The 27,307-nt window shown below is 40.2% G+C and overlaps 2 protein-coding genes across 12 annotated transcripts in view; one reads left to right on the top strand and one right to left on the bottom strand.

Moving 5' to 3' along the window:
• Positions 1-6,241, top strand: part of AKAP3 (A-kinase anchoring protein 3) — a 33,392-nt gene extending 27,151 nt beyond the window's left edge. For all 5 annotated transcript variants that reach the window (XM_039255759.1, XM_039255762.1, XM_039255758.1 and 2 more), the window contains one exon: positions 5,512-6,241. In XM_039255759.1, the coding sequence (XP_039111690.1) occupies positions 5,512-5,667 (156 nt within the window). In that variant the 3' untranslated portion in view covers positions 5,668-6,241. The remainder of the gene's footprint in view (positions 1-5,511) is intronic.
• A 1,194-nt stretch (positions 6,242-7,435) lies between these two features.
• The window catches only part of DYRK4 (dual specificity tyrosine phosphorylation regulated kinase 4), a 56,393-nt gene continuing 36,521 nt past the window's right edge, over positions 7,436-27,307 (bottom strand). For 6 of the 7 annotated variants that reach the window (XM_039255768.1, XM_039255771.1, XM_039255773.1 and 3 more), the window contains 7 exons: positions 25,851-25,989; positions 22,898-22,979; positions 19,924-20,096; positions 15,462-15,522; positions 11,541-11,670; positions 8,386-8,570; positions 7,436-7,681 (listed from right to left, as the gene is read on the bottom strand). In XM_039255768.1, the coding sequence (XP_039111699.1) occupies positions 7,437-7,681; positions 8,386-8,570; positions 11,541-11,670; positions 15,462-15,522; positions 19,924-20,096; positions 22,898-22,979; positions 25,851-25,989 (1,015 nt within the window). In that variant the 3' untranslated portion in view covers position 7,436. The remainder of the gene's footprint in view (positions 7,682-8,385; positions 8,571-11,540; positions 11,671-15,461; positions 15,523-19,923; positions 20,097-22,897; positions 22,980-25,850; positions 25,990-27,307) is intronic. The other variant, XM_039255769.1, reaches the window with a different exon arrangement.

Genomic DNA, 27,307 nt, shown 5'->3' with positions numbered 1-27,307 from the left:
CACCAGTTTCCATTCCTACCAGCAGTGCAAGTGGGTTCCCATTTCTCCAATCCTTGCCAATTATCTGTTGTTTCCTGAGCTGTTAATTTTAACCACTCTGACTGGTGTGAGGTGGTATCTCAATGTGGTTTTGATTTGTATTTCCCTGATGATGAGTGATGTTGAGCATCTTTTCGTGTGTCTGTTAGCCATCAGAATGTCTTCTTTGGAAAAGTGTCTATTCATGTCTTCTGCCCATTTCTTCACCAGGATATTTGTTTTTTGAGTATTGAGGTTGGTAAGTTCTTTATAGATTTTGGATACTAACCCTTTATCTGATATTCATTTGCAAATATCTTCTCCCATTCTGTCAGTTGCCTTTTAGTTTTGTTGATCGTTTCCTTTGCAGTGCAAAAAAAAAAAAAGAAAGAAAAGAAAAGCTTTTTTTCTTGATTAGGTCCCAATAGTTCATTTTTGCTTTTATTTCCTTTGCCTTCAGAGACATGTCGAGCAAGAAATCACTTGTGGCTGAGACCAAAGAGGTTGTTGCCTATTTTCTCCTCTAAGGTTTTGGTGGTGGTTTCCTGTCTCACATTCAGGTCCTTTATCCATTTTGAGTTTATTTTTGTGTATGGTGTGAGAAAGTGATCTAGTTTCATTCTTTTACATGTTGCTGTCCAGTTCTCCCCGTACCATCTGTTAAAGAGGCTGTCTTTTTTCCATTGGATACTCTTTCCTGCTTTGTCAAAGATTAATTAATTTCTGTTCTGTTCCATTGAATTGTTTGTCCATTCCTAGTATTTTACTAGCATACTGTTTTAATCACTGCTATTCGGTAATGTGTTTTAATATCTGATAAATCTAGGGACTAAAGACTTATTTCTCTCAGAACTTTCTAGAGTACATTTGTTTCTGTCCCCCAGCTACATGCAACCATTTATCTGTTTTCCATCATCATAGATTTACCTTTCTTTCATTTTATATAATGGAGCCATAACATTTGCAATCTTTTACATCTACACATCTTTACACTAAGCATAATATTTTTGATGCTAATATTATCCATGTTGTAGTATATATCAGTAGTTCATTTCTTTTTATTGTTGAATTTCCTGAAATGGATATATGTCATGCATTTTGCTTATCCATGCATTAGCTACTGGACATTTGGATTGTTTTCACTTTTTTGCTATTATGAATAACACTATTATGAATACTCACAAGTCTTTGTGTGGACAAACACTCTCATTTCTCTTGGGCAAGAAGGACAGGGATTGCTACATCTTATGGTTAGCCTAATTCTTAAGAAACTGCCAAACTGCTTTCCAAGATAGCTGTACCATTTTACATTCCCACCAGTCATGTATGTGGGTTTCATTTTCTCCATATTTTAGTCAACATTATTCTTTTTTCTGTTAAAGTAGTTTAATTTGATAGACATACATTGAAATGACTAAGAATGTTAAACATCATTTTATGTGCTCATTAGTCATTCATGTATATTCTTTGGTGAGTTGTTGGTGCTAATCTTTTGCTCATATATTTTTGTTAATGTTTGTTTATTTTTGAGAGAGAGAGAGCACAAGGAGGAGAGGGGCAGAGAGAGAGGGGGAGACAGAGAACCCTAAGCAGGCTCCGAGCAGAGCCTGATGCAGGGCTTGAACTCATGAACCATGAGATCATGACCTGAGCTGAAGTTGGACACTTAGCCAATTGAACCACCAAGGTGCCCCTCTTTTGCCCGTATTTTGTCTGGGTTGTTTTCTCCTTAATCAAGTTATAGGATATTCCTTATATATTCTGGATACATGTCCTTTATCAGATATATATGATCTGCACATATTTTCTCTCAGTCTACCTTTGTCTTCTTACTCAGTGGAGTCTTTTGAAGAGCAAAAGTTTTCAATGATAAAATCTAATTTATCATTTTTTGCCTTTATTGCTTGTGCTTTTTGATGTTTATATCTAATAAATCCTTGCCTAACCCATTGGTTCTCAAGTGGAGGCAGTTTTGCCTCCAGGGGACATTTGGCAATGTCTAGAGATATATTTTGTTGTGTTATCAGCTGAGAGGGAGTTGCTACTTGGGTCTAGTGGAAGAGGCCAGGGATGCTGCTAAACATCCTAGAATGCACAGGACAGCCCACAACACAGAATTACCTAGCCAATCAGGTAAATAGGACCAGATTGAGAAACCCCCACCTCACCCAAGTCATGAAGATTTTCTCCTTTGTTTTCTTTGATGATTTCAGAGCTTATTTTTAGGTCTGTGATCCATGTTGAGTTCATGTGTGAGGTAGTTGTCGAAATTCACTTGTTGCATGTGGATATGAGTTGTCTCAGCATCATTTGTTGAAAAGAAATTTGGCCTCTTTCTTTTCCATTTGCTGGCCCTTTTGAATTATCTTTACCCTTTATAAACAATTACTTGACCATAAATGTTGAGGTTCTAGCTTTTTTTCAATTGATGTTTCAATGATACATTTTTTCCCATATTTTTACTTTTAACTTACCTATATCATTTGAAGAGAGCTTTTTGTAGGTAACATACAGTCTGCTCATGTTTTTTTTAATCCATTCTGACAATTGGTGTGTTTACATCATTTACATTTAGCCTAATTATTGATATCTTTAGATTTGGGTCTAATGTTCTAATTTATCTCTTTTTTCTCCATTTGTTGCTGCCTTTGGATTATCTTTTTTAGTATTGTTTTAATTTATTGTGTTTTTGACTATACCTCTGTGTTGCTTTTTAAGTAGTTTCCCTAAGGATTACAGTATACATACTTTTTAGAGTCTATGTAGAATCAATAGTTGCCACTTAAACTGTGGTGTAGAAATCTTACTACTTTACACAAGTCTGTTGGGGCCATTTTCCCAACAGTATTTGCTCACGCTGCGTGTCTATGTCTCGTTTGGGTAATTCTCACAATATTTCAAACTTTTTCATTATTATATTTGTTATGGTGATCTGTAATCATGATAAAAAACTCACTGAAAACTCAGATAATGGTTGACATTTGTATTGTTTTCTGGACATACGCTATTGCATACTTAAGAGTATAAACATACTATTATATACATTGGGAAACCAAAAAAATTTGACTCACTTTATTGTGATATCACTTTATTATGGTGGTCTCAAACTGAACCCACAGTATCTTCAAGGTATGCCAGTACTTTAAAGAACTGAGAAAATTTATTATTGAGATTTTTATCGTTCCTGTTGTTTGTCATTCATTTCCTGATGTTCCCAGTTTCCTTCTGACATAATTTTCCTTCCGCCTGAAGAATTAGAACACATTTTCTGGCAATGACTTCTTTTTGTTTTCTTTAAAAATTTTTTTAAATGTTTTATTTATTTTTGAGCAAAAGAGACAAGAGTGTGAGTGGGGGAGGGGCAGAGAGAGAGGGAGACACAGAACCAAAGCAGGCTTCAGGCTATGAGCTGTCAGCACAGAGCCTGACACGGGGCTCAAACCCACGAACCTCAAGATCATGAGCTGTGCCAAAGTAGGATGCTTAACCAATTGAGCCACCCAGACGCCCCTCTTTTAGTTTTATTTAATCTGAAATATATTTTTGGAGGGCACCGGGGTGGCTCAGTTGGTGAAACATCCAACTCTTGTTTTTAGCTCAGGTCATGATCTCACAATTCGTGGGATCCAGCCCCACATGAGGCTCTGTACTGACAGGGTGGAGCCTGCTTGGGTTTCTCTCTCTCTCTCAAATAAATAAACCTTTTTTGGCCTTATTCCTGAAGTATAATTTTTGATACAGGATTCTAATTTAGCAGTTCTTTTTAGTGCTTAAAACTGTTGTGCCATTTCCTTCTGACCTTTTTGGTTTTTGACCAAAATATGCTGTCATTTGAATTATTCTCTTAAAAATAATGCAGCAGTTTCTCTAACTGCTTTCAGATTTTTATTTTTCTTTTATTCTAAAGTGAATTTCATTGGGTTTCTCTTATTTTAGGCTCACTGAGCTTTTTGAATTTGTCACATATAGCTCTTGGCAAGTTGAGGAAACTTTCATCCATTATTTCTTTCAGCATTTTTTCTGCAACACTCTTTTCTCCTCTCTTGGAATTCTAATAACATAAATGTAAGACCTTTGGCATCATTTCACAGGCCCCTGAGCTCTTTTTATTTTTTCAAAGAGGTTTTATTGAAGAAAGTTTAATCCATCTCTTATGTTGTTCAATGTGGTTTATTTCTATGAATCCATCTTTAAGTTTACTGACTTTTCTCTCTCATCTTTATTCAATTTAGCCCATCTGACAAGTTTTCCTTTGGATTTTATGTTTTTTAGTTCTTTTTTTTCTCTTTTTTAAAAATTTTTAAAATGTTTAATGAGAGAGAGGAGCAGCTTGAGCCAGGGAGGGTCAGAGAGAGAGGGAGACACAGAATCCAAAGCAGGCTCCAGGCTCTGAGCTAGCTGTCAGCACAGAGCCTGACGTGGGGCTTGAACCCACAAACCGTGAGATCATGACCTGAGCCGAAGTCAGACACTTAACCTACTGAGCCACCCAGGCACCCCTATGTTTTTTAGTTCTAAAGGGACCTTTGGTCCTTTCATTTGTTTTAAGAATATCCATATATTATTTTAGTTTCTCTCATGGAAATTTTCCCCTTTGGAAAAGCTCCTGATATTTGGCCCATTTTGTTTTGTTTTGTTTTTCCTTTTAACTCTTTCTCAGAGTCAGATGCAGAATACACAAAATAAAAATCTGGTTACTTTATTTTTTTAAGTTTATTTATTTTGAGAGAGACAGAGACAGTGCAAGTGGGGGAGGGGCAGAGAGAATCTCAAGCAAGCTCCACACTGCCAGCACAGAGCCTGATGTGGGACTTGGACCCATGAAGAAGCCGTGAGATCATGACCTGAGCCAAAACCGAGAGTCAGACACTTAACAACTGAGCCACCCAGGTGCCCAAAAATCTGGTTACTTTAGATGAATGGCAATGTACTGTGGTTCGTATAGTCAGAATTATGCTTTGGCTAATTTTTCTCATTTTGAGTTTAGAAAGAGAGCTAACCATGGGGTTCATAGACCTGGGTGTGCATGTTGCCTCTGCTTATTTCTAGCACTGTATTACTGACAAGTCTCTCCATCTCTCTGGGCCACATCTTCATGGGGGCTGAATGGATCTCTGAGCTACTCTCCTGTCAGGCATGGAAAGCAACATGTCCGTTTGTCCTCTGGCTATTTCACCTCTGCCCTTGTTGGTCTTAGGACAATGATGGAAGACTGTTTTATGATGCTTATAAAATTCTTAGAAAATAAGACCACCATTGACCAAATACCTACTGGAGGCAGCAAGATTTAGTCTTAGTGGAAAATCGTATTTTCCGTATGATGGACAGGTGGATGCTAACATCTCTTCTTTCCAATTATGGGAGTCTCAGCATCTCATTGGAGCCCCTTCTTCCGAAGTTTTCCAAGGTTTGCCCAACCTCTTTGTTCTAGCCTTGCTGGGCCTGCCCTGGGATGCTCTGCCCCTACACTACCGCTTTCTTTCCTTTCCACAGCTACTTCAACTTTCGGCTGCTGCTGTGGACAAAGGACGCAGTGTAGGTGAGGTCCTCCAGTCAGTGCTGCGCTATGAGAAAGAGCGACAGCTGGACGAGGCTGTGGGAAATGTTACACGGCTGCAGCTGCTGGACTGGCTGATGGTGAACCTGTGATAGGCGCCCACCCTTCTCCCCCTCCCTTCTTACTTCCACAGCTCCCCTCTCCATATCCTTACAGAGCCCTAACGTTATCTTCATACCACTCACATCAAAGACACGTCATCTTATGCTAGTCATTGGATTTTGCAGATTTTCCTGTCCATGCAAGCAAGGACACAAAATTAAAAAAAAAATTACAATTAAAGGACTCCAGGTGTTTGCTTTCCTTGGGATCCAATGGGACAATAAGATCAAGAAATTTCAGGAATTAAAAAATCAGATGGAAAACAAGAAGAAAAATAGTGCTGGACTGAGAGGCCCTGCTAAGGTGTTTCTATGTATCCTGTCTGTGTTACGACTTGCAGATCCCTGGCCTTAAAATGTTCCCTAAGACTATTTAGCCTTTATAATCATGCAAATCACAAAATATCTTCTGTTTAACCTGAATCATTCTCATTATGATATGGAGGACTTGGCTTCCAAGTCTTGACCCAAGGAGGGCATTTGTTGGGATGAGCACTGGGTGTTGTATGTAAGCCATTTTTACAATAAATTATATTTTCAAAAAGTCCAGAAGACCTGAGTTCTATTGCCAGTTCTAGAGTTTTCTGGCTATAGGACCTGGGACAAGTCACCTGTTAGGACACTTCTTTGATTTTTACCACCCACCTAAGAGGCATTTAGGAAACTTTCTCCTTTGGTTCCTAATTTCTGTATTAATGCCATCTCCTGGGGGCTCTATTCAACTCTGTCAACCCCTGGAATATTTATCTTTCCTATTTTCTTTTGACCCTCTGCTATCTCATTCTGTTTCACCTTTATGGAGTGAACGGTATCTCCCTTCATGGAATAAGACACAGTGATTAATATGAAAACTATAAGCCCAGATATCTTTCTATATTGTTTATGAGTTTATAATCTTAAGAACTTTTTTTGTAAAATTGTATCTGTTCTATAATTACAATCATATGGAGATTATTCGTGTAGATAAGGATTTTTTGAGGATGGTGGGTGAGCAAACATATCCTGTTATTTACTCAACTTCCTTTCAGAATATTCTGTCCTCTACTCCATGGTCCTAGAGAAGCATCAGTCATGGTACTACCACCATCACAGTATAGGCTTGTGACCCAGACTGGCCAATCACAGGATCCCCATATCTCAGACGTAGTGCTTGGTTCAAATCCAATAATTTCTGATGCCAGCAATGCATCTTTTTACTGGATAATGGTGGTCACCTTAACATCTGGGCAGAGCTTGTCTTTAGAATGAAAACCACAAAAAGAAGCAAGACTAATAGTGGAGAGGGAGTCTGAGCCCTATGACCTTGTCTGAATTTTTAGATTGCTATGCCTGAAATTACACTTACCCCTCCTGATTCCCCAATTACATGAGCCAATAAATGTCCTTTGTTGCTTAAACTAGTTAGTATCTGAATTCAAACTAATAAGAATTCTATCAGGCTAGCTGTGTTGGGAGGAAAGGAAAAAAAATTCTTTTATTTAGAGTTCTATTAGTGATGCTATAACATTGAGTACTTACTCCTCCCCCCCATATACATACATTGTTTATCTGATTGAGGGCATGAGAATGGAGTGTAGGTGCAGGGACATTCTCTCCTATCTATCATAATAGGAATCATGCTTAACTAGCCATATGAATAAAGTTTAAAAACAAACCTTTATGCATTAAAAAAAACAACAATCTGTAATATGGTACAATATAAGTGCTGTCTCTAATAAAAATCACTGGTGGAAAGGAACAGGACACACCTTCAGCAAAGGTCATACAATAGGTGGTAAAATATTCATGTTCTTGGATGAAGAGTTTTTACTTTGATGCCCTGGGGAGGTCTTGGACTCCTCTGGTTCAACAACAGCCTCCGGCTTTTTGGAAGCTTCTGTTAGCTGAGGCAGCTGGACAACTTCAGATGCGTGCTGGAGAATGGCCTGCTGGTCACCTGAATACTGAACCTGCTGAGTGATGCCACCTTTTATTTTGTCTATGGTCTCATCTTTGATGGTCACCTCTGCCAAAGAAGAGAGAAGACAGAAGGAACAGTGTTCAAATGTGAATTGTATTCTGTCTATTAGACCAGAAATCAATTTGGGAAAAACCTGGGTGTAATAATATAAAAACAATTCATTTGTGAAGCACATTCTGTGTGTCTGGCATTATTCTAAGCACTTTACATTTATTAATTTCTTTGATCCTTTTCGCAACCATAGAGAATAGGCATTATTCTTATTCTCCTAAATGAAGAAACTGAGACATAGGCTAACCCAGTTGCCTAAGGGCCCACATTTGATAAATGGTAGAACCAGAATTAATCTCAGGCAACCTGACCCCAGGGACAATGTACATAACCATGAGGATATATTGCATATAAAAGATGTCTGCATAATGCCATAATCAGTCTGATAAAAATTCAGAAGGTAATTACAGGCCAGCCAGAGGAGGATGCAGTGAAAGAAAAGGAAAGGAAGAGAAAAGAATTGAAGACAGGAGAAAAATGGAAAATCCTAATGATACTGGGGCAAAAAAAGGGCAAATCCAGCGAGAGGCAAGTCTCCTGAAAGAGGTTATATCTCAAAAGTGAGAAATGGCAGGCTCCTAGTGATGTAGTAGACTAACTATCCAAGGTGGAGTTCAGGGAAATTGACATGCAATCCTCCAGAGGTACCCAATCCCTGGATTATGGGAAGAGGACTATGGGAAGAGGACTGACTGTACCTTTTTTGCCCAAGTGATGATGCCCTTGAACCTTGTCCTTCCAAGCCTCAGAGGGGAAACAGAAACTGGGTGTTCTGGGTGTTCTCAGGGTCTGGGGCCTAGAACGTGATTTGAGATTCCGTGGCTCATGAATCCAAGCATGCTTGAGGGCCTGGTCAGGGGTCATGCGAAGAGAAGGTTCCCATCTATATACCAACAAAGCCCAGCATGGATTATTGTTTTGCTTCCTTTTATAATATTGAAAACATTTTAAAAGACCCCAACAAGGAATCTAAATAAGGTATAATAAAAATAGTTCATTCTTAACCATTCTAAGCTTTGTTATAACTCAAAGATATCATAGAACAAAGATTACATATAAAAGTACTTGGAAACAACTATGAAAATAATCTTTTTAGGAAATTTACATGACAAACCAGGGAATACATGAGAGCCCAAATCTTCTAGAGTTCTTGGAGATTGCCTCACAAAATATTATAGAAAATCTTAACCACTGGGAGTTAGGGTTCCGTAAACTAAGATCAAAACAAAGAGATGCTCAATTTTAATTCCCAAAATTTGGGACTTCAAATGTATCACATAGAACATTGTAGAATGCTAGAATATTAAGATTATAAGGAGATTTGGGTATAATCTAGTCAAACTTCCAGTGCAGTGACAAGGCATCTGATAGAACCTTCAATGCGGAATCATCTTCCTGTTCTTGAGTATTTTTAGTGACAAGGCACTTACATAATTAGCTATTCCCATATTGATAAAACTAATTCTTTAAAAATTCTTCATTTTTATTGAGCCTAAATTCACACTTCCCAGGAACCTGCACACTAATAAACAGACCCAGGTTCTAATTCTACTCACTAACATTACAATAGTCCCACCTTCTCCATGGGGTAATAACTTCCATCCCCAGTGGATGCCTGAAACTGCAGACAGCCCAAAAATCTATATATACTATGTGTTTTCCTATACACATACCTATGATAAAACTAATTTATAAATTAGGCACAGGAATTGATTCACAACAATAACTAATAATAAAATGAATTATAATTTACTGTCAGAAAAATTATGTGAATGTGGCCTCTTCCTCTAAAAAACATCTTCTAGTGCTGTACTCACCCTCCTTATGATGTGAGATGATAAAATGCCTATGTGATGGGATGAAGTGAGGTGAATGACACAGGCAGTGTGATGTAGTGCTAGGCTACTAATGACCTTCTGACGAGACGTCAGAAGGAGGATCATCATCTGCTTCTGGACCACAGTTGACTGCGAGTAACGGAAACCATGGAAAGTGAAACCATGGGTAAAGGGGCTACTGTACAGAGAATGGGACAACTCATCTGTCTTTTATGATGACAATCCTCCAACTATCCGAAAACATTTACATTGCCACTAAGTGTTGCTCATATGATATGGCTGCCACCTTCCTGCATAGGAAATTCCAGCTGTCGTCTTACTGGTACCCACCATGCTGGGAATACCTTCTAACTGCAGGGAGATGGCATTAATGTTGTAGACTCATCAAGCTCACAAAAAACTCAAGCTCCCAGTTCTTTTTCAAATGAATTGCTGTTAAGCTAGAACTCCCCACAGGACTTTACATTTACCTCTATTAAATTTGACTCAAAACCTCTAGTCTCTCATTCCAAAAATTTGCTAATTAGTTAAAAAAAAAAAAGAATGATCAGATAATAGGTCCCATTAGCATGACTGTTCCTTACATGTTGTGAGCAACCAGCCCTTTGCTCTAAATAAGAAAATAATTTCTTTCTTGGTTCTGAGCTGTGTTCTGGATGGCTGGGGTTTCTGGATAATTCACCTCCGTCTCAGTAGTGGGTTTCTGTCATTTGTTAAAGCACATTCATTTTATAGCCTCAGCAAGAAGCTGGCGGTGGGTGTGGACATGGAGATAATGAGGGAGTACAGGATCCTTCTCCATCTCCATTCTCCAGATGAGTAGCATGACCCTCAAATGGGAAAACCTTCAGAAGTACTTGATGGCTTATCCTCTGAGCTAGTGCACAAATGCCAGAAAAGTATTTTGCTAAAACAACTCTATCTCACTGGAAGAATGAGAGACCACAAACCTACGATCTCTAAAAATGCTGAACAATTGTAGGACTGATATAACTAGAAGGCACCTTAGGAATGCCCCTATTATACAGAAAAGGAGACTGAGGCCCAGAGAGAGACAATGACTTATCAAATATGTAGCTAATCTATTTGCCATTCGGTGGAAACACACTTGAAAAATCTTTTAAAATAATTACAAGAGCTGGGGCGCCTGGGTGGTTCAGTTGATTGAGCGTACTACTTCGGCTCAGGTCACGATCTCATGGTTCGTGGGTTCGAGCCCTGCATCGTGGGTTCGAGCCCTGCATCGGGCTCTGTGCTGACAGCTCAGAGCCTGGGGCCTGTTTCAGATTCGGTATCTCCCTCTCTCTCTGTCCCTCCCCTGCACATGCTGTCTCTCTCTCTCTCAGAAATAAATAAAACATTAAAAAAATTAATGACAAGAGCTAACATGTTCTAAACACCTTGTAAACTTGGCACTGCTCAGAATGCTTTTTGTACTGGTTGTTTTTTTACTGTGACTTGACTGAAGTACAGAATCTAATTTCTAAGAGTCAAAATAAGCATATCGGTTTGTAAAAGCTGAACAAAATAAATGGTTTCTAGATCACCCCTTCCCTAATCCCTGAATACAAAGAGGATTTAGGCTGTAAATCCTAGAGGAATAGGGAGGGAACCAGAGACTGTACACTGGGTATGTATGTAAACAGTTACAATATGGGGGAGATTGACTTCAGTTCATGAAGCAAAAGCTATTTCAACTTGCCTACACCTTGCTTCCAGGCAGTCTGAGGCCACGAAGGCAAGTTCTACTCACACACTGCAATCCAGGGCAAGTCATTGTTTGAGCCACAGCCTCCACATATCACAGTGAAGCAAATTATCTGCCCTCCTAATCACACAGGAAGGGAAGAGAGCAGTCTGATGAGGGAAGGCATTCTACAGATTCGCAAGCGCTATGATCACTAATTATTATTTTTTATAACTGCGTCCCAGTCCCAGACTTCCACCAGCAAATGTGTGGGAAAGAACAGTGTCTAAGAGGAAACCTAAAGGCAAAGACACCCTGACAAACTCACACCAAACACCTTCTGAGAAAGTCCAGGAAGCTGGCGTCGTAGGTTTTCAGCACCATCGTGAGATCCTTGGAATCCGGGTATCTTTTCCTCCCCCTGTTGTTGGTCATATTTTTAGGAAAACCTTTGGAATCTTTAGAGATACAACATTCTGTGTTTAGTTCCAGGTGTTAATATTCATTGGCCACATCACAGCTGTTCACTCAACCATGCGGCTGCTTAGAGTGGTTCAGCTCTGTCTCCGGCCAATACCACACCCTCCCATACACACAAGCATGCCCTCAGTGTCAGTCAGGTGGAAAGAACCACATGTAGAGTATCCAGTGAATGCAGTTAACCTTTACAAACAATTCTCCCCACTATCCAGTATGTTCTGAGCCTCCTGCCCTCCTCTTCCTCCCCAAATCAAATGGCTTCAATGGTTTAATATTAACCAAAGTAAAATAATAATGATAATGATAATATAATAATAATAATAAAATAAATCTGAAGTGACAAAAATATCAGCTCTGAACAAAAAAAGATGTTGTCTATTCTTGGATTTTCTATGCCCTCACTCCTTTCCCACTAACTCAATAAAATGAGAATTTGGGATACTCCTGAAGTATAACAAGGAAGTTATTGTAGGACAATCATCTGCTTTCAAAACTCATTTACAAGGTACACAAGCAAATCAATCTCATTACTTTTTATGTTCACATCAAAATTTTGTCTGTAAATTGAAACGGCCAAACTTGGTTTGTTGCTTAAGACACAGCCTAGAAATGACTCTCTTCAGTCATTTTTCACTGAATAAAACCCTAACCAAAAGTATTTGTCATGCCTGAAAAGAAGCCCTGAAGACAGCTCCAGAGGTTTCACTAAAATGCTCTGTGCAATGCTTTGAAGGTAAGAACACTCATCTGAACATCTATACTCTGGTGGGCATGTTCAGAAAAGACGACCACTTATGCTCATACCTTGAAAATCTACATATGGATGGATATGAACAGGTACATGTAATTTACATATTAACTGAATTCTCACAAAAACTCCGTGGGGTTCACATGATGGGCATTCTAGAAGGTGTATAATGAAGCCTTTCTATTACTTTTGTAATTAAAGAACATCTGCTTATACTGAATTCCTAGAAGAGACCACAGTGTGTATATGTGTGTATACACACACATGGGTATATGTGTATCTACAGACATAAAAATAAATTGGAGATACTGCATAGGGTATAGGTCTTGTGAACTCATATAAACCCCAGTTCCTTTTTGACTATGGCATCATTACTCCCATTTGATCCTGTGTTGCCCTTTTAACAAATGACTGAAGAATCAGGCTCACAGGCTTATAAATAACAGCTCATAAAGCTGTCAGTATGTAATTGTTTTTCTGTACAAGCTTCTCTCATCTCTTGGACACTCCCCAATATTTAATTATTATCTCCATCTCCTTCTTGCTGCCTGGAGCATGTAAGTATCTTACTACTCTTGAGGCAACATCACTTTGTTGCTAATCAAGCATATAAACTACAAGTGGCTCGGGTTTCAGGATCTGTTGGCAGCCCAAATCTGGGGAACAGAGAGTCAAGAATTGAGGTGAACATAACGTTTCTCAAGTTTACCTTATTATAAGAATCACAAAGAACTATTATTAAAAACAGACTCTTGAGCTCCACCTCAAATCTGCTATATCATAGGTTATACAGAAAGACAATGGGAATTAGCATTTTGCCAAGTTCTTAACTGGTTCTTTTCTTTTTTTTTTTTTTTAAGTTTGTTTTGGGGAGCTATTGGGCGTAGAGAGAGAGGGAAGAGAGAATCCCAAGCAGACCCCATGCTGCCAGCAAAGTGCCTCAGGTGGGGCTCAATCTCATGAACCATGAGATCATGACCTGAGCAGAAATCAAGAGTTAGATGCTCAACTGACTGAGCCACCCAGGCATCCTACCCCAACTGATTCTTATAATCAGATAAAGTTTGGGAAACACTGAAGAGGATGTAGGTCCCAATAAAGTCCTTTCTTATGCAGGAAGTGAAGACATATGGATGTTGCTACCAAAAACACGTCATTATTTTAAAGCCTCGTGCTGATGGTAAAAAACCAGTACTCTACAAGCCACACCCTCTAACTATGCCCTATATTACTTTCTTTTTAGTACCCCCGACAATATACAATCCTGAGTTCAGTGTTATGGGCTTAAGATGTAACCCTTCCTACAATGCCTTGTCTAGCAAGAGGGAATGTCAATATCCCTACTTTTCTTTCCCTAAATCCTTTGAAATCCAAAAGGCTAAATTAAACATGGTGGATAGGAAAAATATATTTGGGGTACAAGACCAGTTCCATTTGTCTATGTATAAATTATACAAACAAGTCAGCCAGATCTTCCTACCTAGCCATCAAACCTCTCTAGAAAAAGTTTTAGTGCATGAGCACTATTCTAAGGCAACCAGGACACTGACTGTGCTCAAAGAGAAGGTCTTCAAAGTTCTGGCTGTGACTACAAGGTGACATCTCAAAGATTTAACCATTGGAATGGCATGGAACTGACCAATCACAAAGGATGACGTCTTTGTCACTGAAACAGGATCATGAAGGACCCTCTACTTGCCAGACCTTAAACCTTTAGTTTCTGGATCATAGAATCCAATGAGTCCTGGGAAGGGGGCCAGGGAGCCTGTAGCTGTGGCAGTGGCTTTTTACCAAATGATGCAGAAGGAGACTACATTTTAACTCCCCCGTATAATTGAACCAGCGTATACTGACTAACCACCAACATGACTAAAACCTTTCAGTCCAGAAGGATCCCTCATTTAGGGTATTTTTAACTTTTTTATTGATGGGGCAAGTTATGGAAAGAAAGTAAGGGATTTTCTCTCCCCTCATTTTTGGGGGCATTCTTGGGTAGAAACAAGAAGTGAGAGCACTAGGAGTGATGGAGATTCCACAGCCAATATAAGCCTGTAAATTAACCTGATGAGAATGGCTGGTCAGAAATGTCATTCCAGATGGCACAGAGCCCCTAATTGTGGAGTCCCTTTTCCCTCACATCTGGCTTTGCTCCACATGGCTGAACTTCCATTTAACTATGGCTTTTTTTTTTTTTAAACATAAAAATCCCTTAGGTTCTTGTGGTACTTTAAAAGGATATTAGCCATTAGCACCAAAAGACTTCATCTTTTTGGTGCATAGTACCCTGGAAGCCCTGCCTCAGTTGGACCTTGTTGACCCACCTGTCCACCTTGTACAGCACCAGTCAAGTAGAAAGGCTTAGGGTCAGAAATTCCAGAACATGGAAACAGCATGGGACCACGGATGAGGCTTAATTCCAGCAATTAGGCAGATGTCCTCTACGTAACTAGCAAGCTACAACATACCCACAGCCAAACTGTTGTGACAACCTTTATTTACCCATTTGACAGCCAAGTTTCAATGATCCTGGCATAGTAAAGATCTGGGGATTTAAGAGAATTTCAGCAGGAAAGAATAATTCTCCATTAATTATATAATGTAGCAAAGAAATTTCCCACTCTTCTTGAAAAGAAGCTTCTGCTCTTTGATTTCCCTGTGCAGTACATAGTGTGAAAGGGCAAGCTGTTTGCAAGAATAAGAAAATTTTATAGGAGAGGACATAATTATAATATTTCAAAGTTTTGAGATCTGTTGCTAGATTTTCTTAATAGGAACCTGGTTATTTTTATGCCAAGACCTCCTTTGCAATGTGAATTCCTCATCCCACCTCCATCATGCTTTCTGGTACCACTTCTCAGCATCTTTTTACTTTTCTAACAGAAACTCCTAGTCACAACTTGCCCTTTGGGATGGAGCCATAGGGAAAGCATTAAATGGGGTTTAGAGTATGGAAGATATCTTCAAGTTCTGTAAAAGCTCATCATCACAATGGGAGGAAGAGATTTAGACCTGAGGACTTACCAAAAAATGTCTGTCTCCTGGAGGCCGTCTGAATGAAGTGGGTTGGCGGCAAGCCCAGCACCTTCAACAAGTACAATACAGTGGGTTCACTCTTGTGGGGTCACACATTAGAGCTGGTGGGATTTTGGCCAAACCTTGCTTCTATAGATAAGGACCCGAGGATATTAAGTGATAACCTCAAGCCAGTGGCAAAGAGGCCCCGAGCATGGGTCTTCTGACTCCTAATTTAGGGCTGTTTCAGTATCCTGAGGATCAATATTAGCCATGTTATTCTAAATAAGTATTAGCACCAACTAGAGGTAGGCCACTCTAGATGGAAGACGGATCTCATTGTCAGAATAAATAAACCAGTATACATGCTGACCACCCTTGAATTAAGGAATGACATATCCCAACTCGTAACACTGGGAACGGAGGAAGGAAAAATGAGGTGGAAATCACCAGATGGGCATCAGCCTACTATTTGACAAAATATCTTCTTGAAAAGAAAAGTATAAACCTACTTGTTCACCTTTACCCACTGAAGCCTATAAGGATGCACAAAGATAGAGGAATTACAAATGTCACCCTCAGCCCTGGGTCACCTACCTATCCTTGCAGCTGGGTTCCCAGTCTTATTCATGCACAACCCTGTCCTTCTCCTCCTCCTCCTCAGCCTCACTGACAGGTTAGGAGGAAGCTGAATCAGTCTGGACAGTGGGAACCTCAATCCAGATCTCATACTTTCCTAATTCTTCTTGGTATTGGAAGTGGATTGGTTCAGGGATGATTCATTTAATCATCCATCGTCAATCACAGAAGCCAAGTACTCTGATCATCTCATTTTACAGAGGTCCAGAAGTGGGAGAAAGAGCCAGGACTAGACTCCAGATTTACCGATTCCCAGGTCAGTGTTCATTCCACCATAGATATCATTTATAGTTATTATTACCTCAATTATTTTTTTATTTTTTAATGTTTATTTATTTTGAGGGAGGGGGGAGGAGCATGACCAGGGGAGGGGCAGAGAAAGAGGGAGAGAGAGATAAACCCAAGCAGGCTCCACAATGTCAGCACAGAGCCCAATGTGGAGCTTGAACTCAACTGTAAGATCATGACCTGAGCTGAAAATCAAGAGTCAAGCACTTAACTGACTGAGCCATCCAGGTGCCCCAATTACCTAAATTATTTTAATACTTATTAGTTTCAACCATGAAATGAAACTATGTTTAATAATTCTCAAGGGTATGTGTATATCCCTCTGACCACCTTTAACTTTGAAACAATCTAGAAAATAGAATTTGGGGATGGATGGATGGACAGACGGATAATTAAATAGAATAACATGTATGTACATACACACACACACACACACACACACATACACACACACATACACATATGGGGACAGAGAGAGAGAGAGAGAATAAACAGAGACAGAAAAAACAAACAGGGAAATTCGATAGATCTTTGTTCACAGTCAAAATATCTTTTTTCAGGGGGAGGAGGCAAGATGGCAGAGAAGTAGGGAGCTCCGTACATTTCACTCACCCCGTCTCTCAAACGGAGAAGACCTGAAGCCACAGGAACCCTTACAGAATCCAGGAGTTTGGGAGGAAAAGGAGACAGCGTTCACTGAGAAAACCTTACGGTGTGAATGCAAACTGGGGAAGATAAAAACAGGCCGGCTACAGAGACACGGAGGGAGGGGAGGGAGCCCCTTTGCGGGGAGTCCAGTGAGTCAAGGGGAAAAGAAAGAGTGGCTGAAACTGCTCAAGGAACTGTCCCTGTCCCTGGAGAAGAACACAGTTTCCAGTTCCAGCTGTGCAGCTGACTTTGAGCGGGACGTACTGCTTCCAGGTGACACCAGGAGAAACTGCTCCTCTGCTCGCCAGCTCGACCGGAGGCGAAGCAGTGCACCTGCTCCACCGCTCTTCTGGCTCGGCTGGATCCCCAGGTTTATATTTTGGGTGATGTCAATGGGGTGTGCAGACTAAGATCTGGAAACGAGGTGTGGCTTGGGACATAGAGCATGGCCCACCTCGGCTACTCCAGAGGCACAGGGAGATGGAATCCAAAAGAGTGAGTTGCAACGCTTAGTTCGAGAAAGGACTGGGGAGCTGCCATTTTTCTCCCTACAACCACCAAGGCAGGACCTCAGGGATGCAGTGGAGGCTAAGACCCACCTACGCCAAACCACACCCATCCCTGCTAGAGAGCTGCTTTTTTTTTTTTTTTTTTACTAGAGCCCAGGGCAAGACTAACATGGATACACTGCTGTGATCAACCCTTTCTATTCAGATATATTTTCCCTTGTCTCCTTCATATTCCTCCCTCCCCTCCCCGCCCCCCCAGCCTGTGCTGGACTAGGCACTCTGGTCACTGGTTTGCTTAAACAGTCACATTTAATCCATTCTCTAGATGTATATTCTACACCTCCACCACTACCTTTCTATCTCTCTCTCTCTTGAGTAATAAGACTATATAGTTTCTCTGAGGAACATTATCTTCGTTTCTTTCTCCTCACCTCCCACCATATTCTCCTCTTTCTCTCTCTGAATTAAGCCTCTTAGTCTCTTTGCCTGGTCATTTCTCTTCCAATATCGCTTCCTCCCCACCCTGTCATTTATTTCTTTGTATATGTTCTTCCATCAGCACTGCATACACCCTGCTCTTTATTTGTAGCTGGGAATTCTGGTTTTATGCTTTTAGACCATCCTTTGTCTTTTGGGTTTTTTTCTTTTTTCTTTTCTTCTTTTTTCTTTTTATTATTTGCTTTTCCTCCTTCCTCTTTTTTCCACTTCTTTTTTTTCTTTTTCTTTTTCCCTTTCAGTTTACATGTTTGTTGGATTTGTCTGTGCATTTGTGTGCCTTTGTTCTCTGTGTGCTTGTCCATCTGTTTTCTTTTCCAGGGCTACCTCAAGAAACACGCCAAAGTACACAAGGTGGAGAGTCCCAAATACCACTATGAGTAGGGAAATAAAATAAACAAAGTCTCAACAAGAGAGATCAAGAGATCATTCAAAGAACACTTCCTGAACGGACAAGCCCTGGACAGTCAATGAGCCTTCTTTAATATAGCAGTACTCGCAAGTGCAGAGTGCATAACAAGCTTTTAAAACTAACAAGAGACAGAAAGCTAGCCAAAATGACGAAATGGAAGAACGCTCCTCTAAAGAAATTCCATGAAGAAATGACAGAGAACTGCTCAAAACAGATATAAGCAACATAACTGAACAAGAATTTGGAACAATAGTCATAAAATTAATCGCTGGGCTTGAAAAAGGCATGGAAGACATCAGAGAAACTATTGCTACAGACTACGGAGCTTAAAAATAGTTGTGATGAATTAAAAAATGCTATAAATGAGATCCATAATAAAATTGAGGCATCCAATCACAGATTGCAGAGGCAGAGAGGAGAAAAGGTGAATTAGAAGACACACCTGTTAGAATGGCTAAAATAAAAAACTCAATAAACAATAAGTGTGAACCAGGATGTAGAGGAAAAGGAACTCCCATGCACTATTGGTGGGAATGTAAGATGGTGCAGCCACTGTGGAAAACAGTTTGAAGATTCCCCACAAATTCACAATAGAATTACCACATGATCCAGTATTTCCACTACTGGTTATTTACCCAAAGAATACAAAAATACTAATTCAAAGGGATACATGCACCCCTTTGTTTAGTGCAGCATTATTTACAATAGCCAAATTACGGAAACAGCCCAAGCGTCCACTGATAAATGAATGGATAAAGAAGAGGTGGTATATATATGTAATAGAATGTTATTCAGCCATAAAAAGGAATGAAATCTTGCCATTTGCAACAACATAGATGGAGCTAGAGAGTATAGCGCTAAGTAAAATAAATCAGAGAAAGACAAATACCATATGATTTCACTTATACTTGGAATTTAAAAATCAAAACAAATGAAAAAGAAAGCAGAGACAAAAAAAAAAAAAAAACCCACAGACTCTTAACTATAGAGAACAAACTGATGGTTACCAGAGGGGAGGTAGGTAGGGGGATGGATGAAATAGGTTAAGGGAATTAAGAGTACTCCTAACATGATGAGCCCTGACTAACAAAATTGTTGAATCACTACACTGTACACCTGACACTAATATAACACTATATGTTAATTATACTGGAATTAAAATTTTTTAAATGACAGATGAATGAATGAATGAATGAATGAATGAATGAATAAATAAATAAATAAATAAATAAATAAATAAAAATGTCACTATTCATGACATGCTGGAAAATTTCATCCTTTGCAATATTTAAATTTCTAATAAAAATGTTAGATGCCAACTCAAAAGTGTACAGAAGGGCATGTAATTCCAGAAATATTATAGGGAACATCCAACAGCAATAGGAAGTATGCAGGCCACTGTCCTACACCGAGTCTGATGCAGCCCCATGTTTGAGAGTATAAGCTAACCACCCTGTGGGACCTCAGTCCTCCTCCTCACCTCCATGATACAGGCTAGCTGCTCCACTTCATTCTCCCCAGGAAACAGAGGGTAGCCCGTGTACAACTCAGCCATGATGCAGCCCAGGCTCCACATATCAATGGCCATGTTGTAGGGATGGCCTAGAATCACTTCTGGGGATCTGTAGAACCGGCTTTGGATATAAGAATATACTGTGAGGAAAGAAAGAGAACCATCATGTCAAATCCTCCTCTCCAAAACACACTTCTCCAGGACACCTCATGTGAGGGTCCAGGATAACTAACACTCCCTACCGCTTTTCACTCTCTCAGCTTGGCAGGGAGATAGAAGTACAGCCAACCAGGGGCACCTGGGTGGCTCAGTCAGTTAAGCATCCAACTTCAGCTCAGGTCATGATTTCACAGTTCATGGGTTCGAGCTGCATGTCGGGCTCTGTGCTGAAAGCTCAGAGACTGGAGCCTGTTTCAGATTCTGTATCTCTCTTTCTCTCTCTCTGACCCTCCCTTGTTCATGCTGTCTCTCTCTCTCTCTCAGAAATAAATAAAACATAAAAAAAAAAAAAGAAGTACAGCCAACCACCATTTCTGAGTCACAATGCATATCTAATTTGATCAAATCTTCACAGCAACCTGATTACCATGGTGGTATTATTATTCTCACTTTATTGGTCAAGAACTCTAAAGCAGGCATTGTTCTAGGGAAGGACATTTAAGTCAGCCAAGCTTTATAAAAACAAACAAACAAACAAAAAAACAAGATTAATATAAAGCTAGGGATACCTGGGTGGCTAAGTTAATTATGTGTTGACTCTTGATTTTGGCTCAGGTCATGTTCTCATGGCTTGTGAGACTGAGCCAGATGTTGGACTCTGTGCTGACAGCGTTGAGCCTACTTGGGAGTCTCTCTCTCCCTCTCTTTCTGCCCCTCTCTTGCGTGCTCTCTCTCTTTCTCTCTCAAAATAAATAAATAATCTTATTTAAAAAGATTAATATAAAGCTAAATTTTCAACTATCAGGTTAATTTGGGGTAGAAACTTTCTGAAAGTATCGTGATTTGGCAAGGGAAGAGACATATTAAAATGGAAAAAGAAATAAAATAGGTACAATATTATGTACATTGTATAAAGTATAGAAGGAAGAGCCCAGCCATATCTGAGCAAATGAAGCCAGCAGAAGAAGACAGTACTGTGGGGAGCCTAGATTTTACAGTACTAGGAGAAACAGGACATTATAGTTATTTCCACATGCTGTCATAGGGGAGGGACAGGATTCTGTAGTCACCTCTCTGTTGTTTGCATTGGTATAGTAAAAATGTAATAATTTTCTGATTTAAAATACAATAAAGATGGGGTGCCTGGGTGGCTCAGTCAGTTAAGCATCCAACTCTTGGTTTCAGCTCAGTTCATGATCTCATAGTTTGTGGGTTCAAGCTGCACGTCAGGCTCTGTGCTGACAGTGCAAAGCTTGCTTAGGATTCTGTCTCCCTTTCTCTGTGCCCCTCCTTGTGCTCTCTCTCTCTCTCTCTCTCAAAAATAATTAACCAGCCACCAAAAAATAAGTACATAAACAAAATAAAAATATAATAAAAATGACTTTTAAACCCTACCTGCTTCCAAAATGGATTTGATGTACTTTCCAATCACATGTCATAGTTTTTTTTTTTTAGTGGATTTAATGTACAATTATACAGCCCTTAACATGTGGCAGGCACTATTCCAAGTGCTTTGTACAGAGAACCCTTTCAGTGATTGAAACAACCCTATAAAGCAGGTACTATTATTGTCCCCATCTTAAAATGAGAAAACTGAGGCATACAGAGATTCAAGAAATAATCAAGGTCAGTCAGCTGTAAGTGGCAGAGCTGGGATTTGAACTCAGGTCATTTGAGTCTAGTATCCATACTCTATACTGTCTCATGGCTAAAATAAAGAGAAGTCATAAAATATGTAAAGGGGAAATGACTATCCTAAAAGAAAGGATAGGATCATTACAAATTCTGGAGCATCCTGGCAGTCAAGACAAGAGGTCACATGCTTTTGAGGCTGAGAAGAGTAAGCAAATGAGTGCTTTGTGGGAGACATATTGTTTTCTTGCTGGGATTTCTTAGGGTTTCCATACATAAAAGGTAATGAACATGTGTCTTCAAAAGTAGTGCTACAGAATATTTGGAAGCAGCCATCTTGCAGTCTTTTTTTTTTTTTTCAGCCTCAGGAGATGTCCTCTGATACCCCTGCCACCATGAAAGCTGGTCCCAGAGCCCCTCTTTGGTGGACCCTTAACCCAGTCTGTACGTATTTGTAATCAGTACACCTGTCATATTACCTGTATCTTTGTTTCTTCCACTGAACTATAAGCAAGCAGAGCACAGAACATGTTTAGGTTTGTTTTGTTGTTCCCGTGCCCAGAACAGTCTACGTGTTTGTTAAATGGCACATGTTCTTGTCATCAAATTTGATAAAAGTCAAAAGAAGAGACACTTAAATCAAGTTCAGTGAAGGCTGTACAAATGTGCTCAAGGGATGCTTTCTGGATTCTAACCTGGAAAAAATATAGTCTAGAGTGCCTAGCGCAGTGAATCCCAAACCCCAGAATGGCTATGTACTCTAAAGTGGAGACCCCCTGGGTACTCCTCCAGAAATTTAGGTTTGGTGCATCTGGCGTGAGGCCCTAGGAGCTGTCATTTTTCAGAGGCCTCAAGTGATTCAGATGCACATCTGGTTAGTTTGGGGGACCCAAAGCACTAGGGTAATTCCATATTGACAGAATCTGAGAGTTGCAAAGAACCTCTCAGAGGTATTTGAGTCCTATCTTTTCATTTTGTAGATGAGGAAATGTAGGCTCAGAGAAGTGAAGCACCTTGTTCAAAATCATTCTTGCAGTTGTTGTGACAGCCCAGACTAGAACCTAGGTGACCTTGCACAGGAAGTATTGTTTCAGTAAGGGAAATAACTCACAATAGGAAAATTCAGACAAAGGGGCCAGAAGGGGCTTACCTTTCTGGTGTTCATAACAGCTTGATCCAAAATCAATAACTTTAACAGAGACTTGGCCCTTTTGGTATAACACTATATTCTCCTAGAGAGAAGAAAGACTTCTGTTAGGTTTTAAAAACATTGCTCTACACACTCTATTTACCTGAATGCCTGCCATCTTCTGGGACCCAGTTCAAAGTGTGGCCACCTCCCAGTGGGCCTCCTCCCACATCTTCTCCAAACACCATGTTCTTCCCACTCCTCTGACTTCCCGTTCAATTTGTGGTCTGCTCCTCCTGTTTGGATTCAGTATTTGCTGCACTGAAGTATTTCTTTTGCATAGATTGTATGTCTTTCTGCATATAGAATGTGTAACTCCTGAACATCATGGTTTATTTTTATCTCTTTGGTACCTGGCTCTATCCCTTGCTTGCATAAGGCCTTAGAAATATCACTGACTGAATTTAATGTTTCCATTAAGTGCTCCACCAACATACTGATATGTCAGTAATAGACCAAAAAAGGCCAATAATTTAATTCAAGTTGTGATTCTTTTGCTGACTTTGGGGGAAATGTGAAACCAGTGTCCCAGAAGAGACATGGTTAAGCAAGCAGAGCTCCTGGACTCTCAGAGCATGATGGTGTACTACCTAAAGGCTAGAAGATTAAAGTTCCAGTCATGCTTTCACGGATCTCAGTATCAGATGAATTGACTATTATGAATATCAGATTAATTGCTTGCTTACCGAGTTCTTTAACTTTATAGATATGGCAAACAGGCTTGGTCTAAAGCCTCTGGCACTACAAATTAAGAAAGTACAAACTTAGTCCATAATATCTTTTCTAAACAATATCTATATTAACTGGAAGAGTTAAATCAGCAAGTGTTTAAGAAGCAGACATTTCCAGTGTGTCTGCAGCTCAATGGAAAGGCTCCTTAACTAACTGGGGCAGGCCTTCCCACCATATTGACAGAAGTAGCTCTATAGAAGGGATGGATGCATTACAGATCAATGGACTCTAACCTTTTAGTCCATAAGAATAACTCCCTGATTCTTGATCCACACTCACCAAGCACTTTCCTGGTTACATGTGTACTTTTCTACTGGGCACATATATTCTAGTTTACTATTTCTCAAGTAAATCTGTTATGTCATGTCAGTTTCCTTGGTGAGAGTCAGTCCCCTAAGCCCAAAGACCATGGATGTTGTGACCCTTTGTAGCTGCAAAGCTGATGATTAGGAACTTGAAGGTGGAGAATAAATTAATGTATCACCATCCTATGAGACTCCACCAGTAAGCCCTGAAAGAACATCTCTATGTTGTCAATATTTATTTCTAAAAATACCCCAAATTTACCTGATGAGTTACAGTTTCCCTAAAAAGTTAAAGACAGAACTACCTTACAATCCACTAATCGCACTACTGGGTATTTATCCCCAAAATACAAAAATACTAATTCAAAGGGTTGCATGCACCCCTATGTTTATAGCAGCATTATTTACAACAAATTATGGAAACAGCCCATTGGTAGATGAATGGATAGAGAAGATGTGGTGTGTATATATGTAATGGAATATTATTTAGTTATAAAAAGGAATGAAATCTTGCCATTTGCAACAACATAGATGGAGTTAGAGTATAATGCTAAGTGAAATGAGTCAGTCAGAGAAGGACAAATAGCATATGATTTCATTCATATGTGGAATTTGCATAACAAAACAAATGAGCAAAAGGGAAAAAAGAAGGAACCAAGGAACAGGCACTTAACTATAGACAACACACTGATGGTTACCAGAGGAGAGGTGGGGGGAGATGGGTGAAATAGGTGATAGGGATTAAAGAGCACACTTATCAGGGTGCCTAGGTGGCTGGGTGGGTTAAGTGTCCAACTTCGACTCAGGTCGTGATGTCACAGCTTGTGGGTTCAAGCCCCACATTGGGCTCTGTGCTGACAGCTCAGAACCTGGAGCCTGCTGTGGATTCTGTGTCCTTCTCTCGCTCTGCCCCTCCCCCGCTCATGCTCTGTCTCTGTCTCAAGAATAAACATTTAAAAAATTTTTAAATAAAAAAATAAAGGGCACACTTATCCTGATAAGCACTGAGTAATATATAGAATTGTTGAATCAATGCATTGTACATTTGAAACTAATATACCTCTGTATGTTAACTATACTGGAATTAAAATTAAAAACTCAAAAATTTTTAACTCTTTCGGGGGTAGGTGAGGAGAAGGGAGTGAGGAAAAGTTAAGGGATATTTAAATATCTGTGAGGGTCATGCTGTTTCTGGAACCAGTTCCTGACCCCATATCGTCACACTCTCACACCCGGAGCTGCCTGTACTACTCCAGTTTGCGATCGTTAAATCTTCTAATAAGCATTAAATTGTTGCCTACCATTACGATTGCCAGGTGCCATGTCAGAGTCTGGGAATAAATTGTTGAGAAGACATGGTCCCTGATCTTGGGGGTGCTTGCAGTCAGTGGAAGATAAAAAAAAAAAAAGCAAACATTCCTACATAGCAACCCGTGCAATAGTAGAGCTAAGTACAGAATACTAGCAGGATCTGTGGGAAGGGCATGCCCTTTGGAGCGGAGGAAGTGGCCAGAGATTTGCTGTTCCCTTAGGACCACCTCAGAGTAGAGGAGACAGAGTCAGGATTTAGTACTGCAGTGCTCCGTCTCTCTGCATAACACATGTCTTTGCACACCCCTAAGCCTTCCGTAGGGAAGCCTTCAGACAGTCCTGTTCCTTTCTGTCTTAATGATGCCACATCTCTCTGCATTACCTTGATATCTATCTCTTAATCTTTACTGCATGACTCTTGGTTCACACAACGTATAGGCATAACTTCTTGGCTTCCACCCTGGAGCCTTGGCCATAACGGCTTCCCAGTTTCCACTGGGGAATAGAACAGGGCAGTTTCTGAGGGTGGGAAGTGGCTCTCCTGACAGGACAGAGCTTGTACTCACCGGCTTGAGATCACAGTGAATGATTTTCTCCACATAAAGCATTTGCAAACACTTCAAAACAGAGAGGGTGAAACGCCGAACTATTGACAGACTGAAGCCTTGAAAGCTATTATTCTTCATCAACTCATACAAGTTGATTCTGAAAAAGAGAGAGTGGTGTATCAGTGCAAAAGGTATAATGCTGACTTTGAACCTGCAAACCATCCCGTATCACCTGGTTTCCCTCTGGTAGTAGGTAAGCCTCAGACTAGGAGGCAAGGCTTTCATATCCTACAAATTCAATTTTCTCTTTGATTCATGGTGGATCCAATGTGAAGCCCAACTGTGCTGGCCTCTCTGATGTCCCCTTGTTTCTTATGTGGCAAAGTCATTTAACCACTTTGTTACACATGTGGATGTTAAAAGGTTGGCCAAACTTCTGAAATATTCATAGCTTCTCAGGCCCCTGGAAGGGATCCAGAAAGTCCAACACCAAACAAAGTGGCCACTCCTGTCTCAAATTGATATGGCTGTCTAAAGGCATCAGGTTCCTGACAAGTAAGGGAACAAGAGAGTGGGCAGATGGGGGCTGAGGCAAAATGGAGAAGCCCTACCCTAGCTAAAGTGAGCCTGGCTGCTTGGTCCCATCTGACTGGATTTACTCTTGCTAGATTACCCTAAATTTTCTACACAGGCATAAGCCTGCACTCTTGTATAGAACCCTACTATACTATATGAAATCTGCTGACTTACAAATGTTGGAAACAAATACAAAGCATTTTAACAAGAAAAGCATATCCATGGGCTACTAGTTTGTGACTCTGCCTTCCTCAGTGATTTGGGGAGAGGTGGGAAAGAAAGGGCATGACCCAGAAACAACTCTGCATCAACTTCTTCCTGGTTTCGAATCTTCCATTCCTAAGCTTTCTCTAACACTCGCAGTATTTAGGAAACTGTTCATTCTTGAGGGGTTCAGAGCAGATGTGAAGCTCTAGCCTCATCCTGACTGGCTGTGTGACCCTGGGCAACTCCCAACCTCTTTGGTCTGTGGAATCCCCCTCTGCACACCTGCCCCTCCTGACCTCTCAGGGCTCTTTTAAGTAAAATGACATCTAACTGTGCACTGTGAGGAATGGCCTAGAAAGGCAGCCTGACCTATCCTTTTTGATGTTTGGAAGATAATTAATCTCTGCCTACCGGAAAGCAGAGCACATTTTGCAGTCATTAGGGATGGTGAGAAGGGTGTCAACCTTCCTTCCGACTCAAATTTAGCTGTTCCCAGAATTTCACTGACAGAAATGGTGTCCTGGGAGCCCCAATCTACCAGCTCAGTGAATCCCATAATGCTGGGCCTCTGAGAGCCTACCCCAATTATCCCTCTTTGCTAAATGCACTCTGGGTTTCTGGTTTTGTTCAAATTGCTAAAGATGGTCTTCTCAGAGAGAAAAGTAATCAAATTAGAATGTCCTTCCAATTAG

This window comes from Hyaena hyaena, unplaced genomic scaffold (assembly GCF_003009895.1).
Source record: "Hyaena hyaena isolate Hyena2069 unplaced genomic scaffold, ASM300989v1 scaffold_547, whole genome shotgun sequence".
NCBI lineage: Eukaryota > Metazoa > Chordata > Mammalia > Carnivora > Hyaenidae > Hyaena > Hyaena hyaena.
This window is presented reverse-complemented; position numbering and strand designations above follow the sequence as displayed.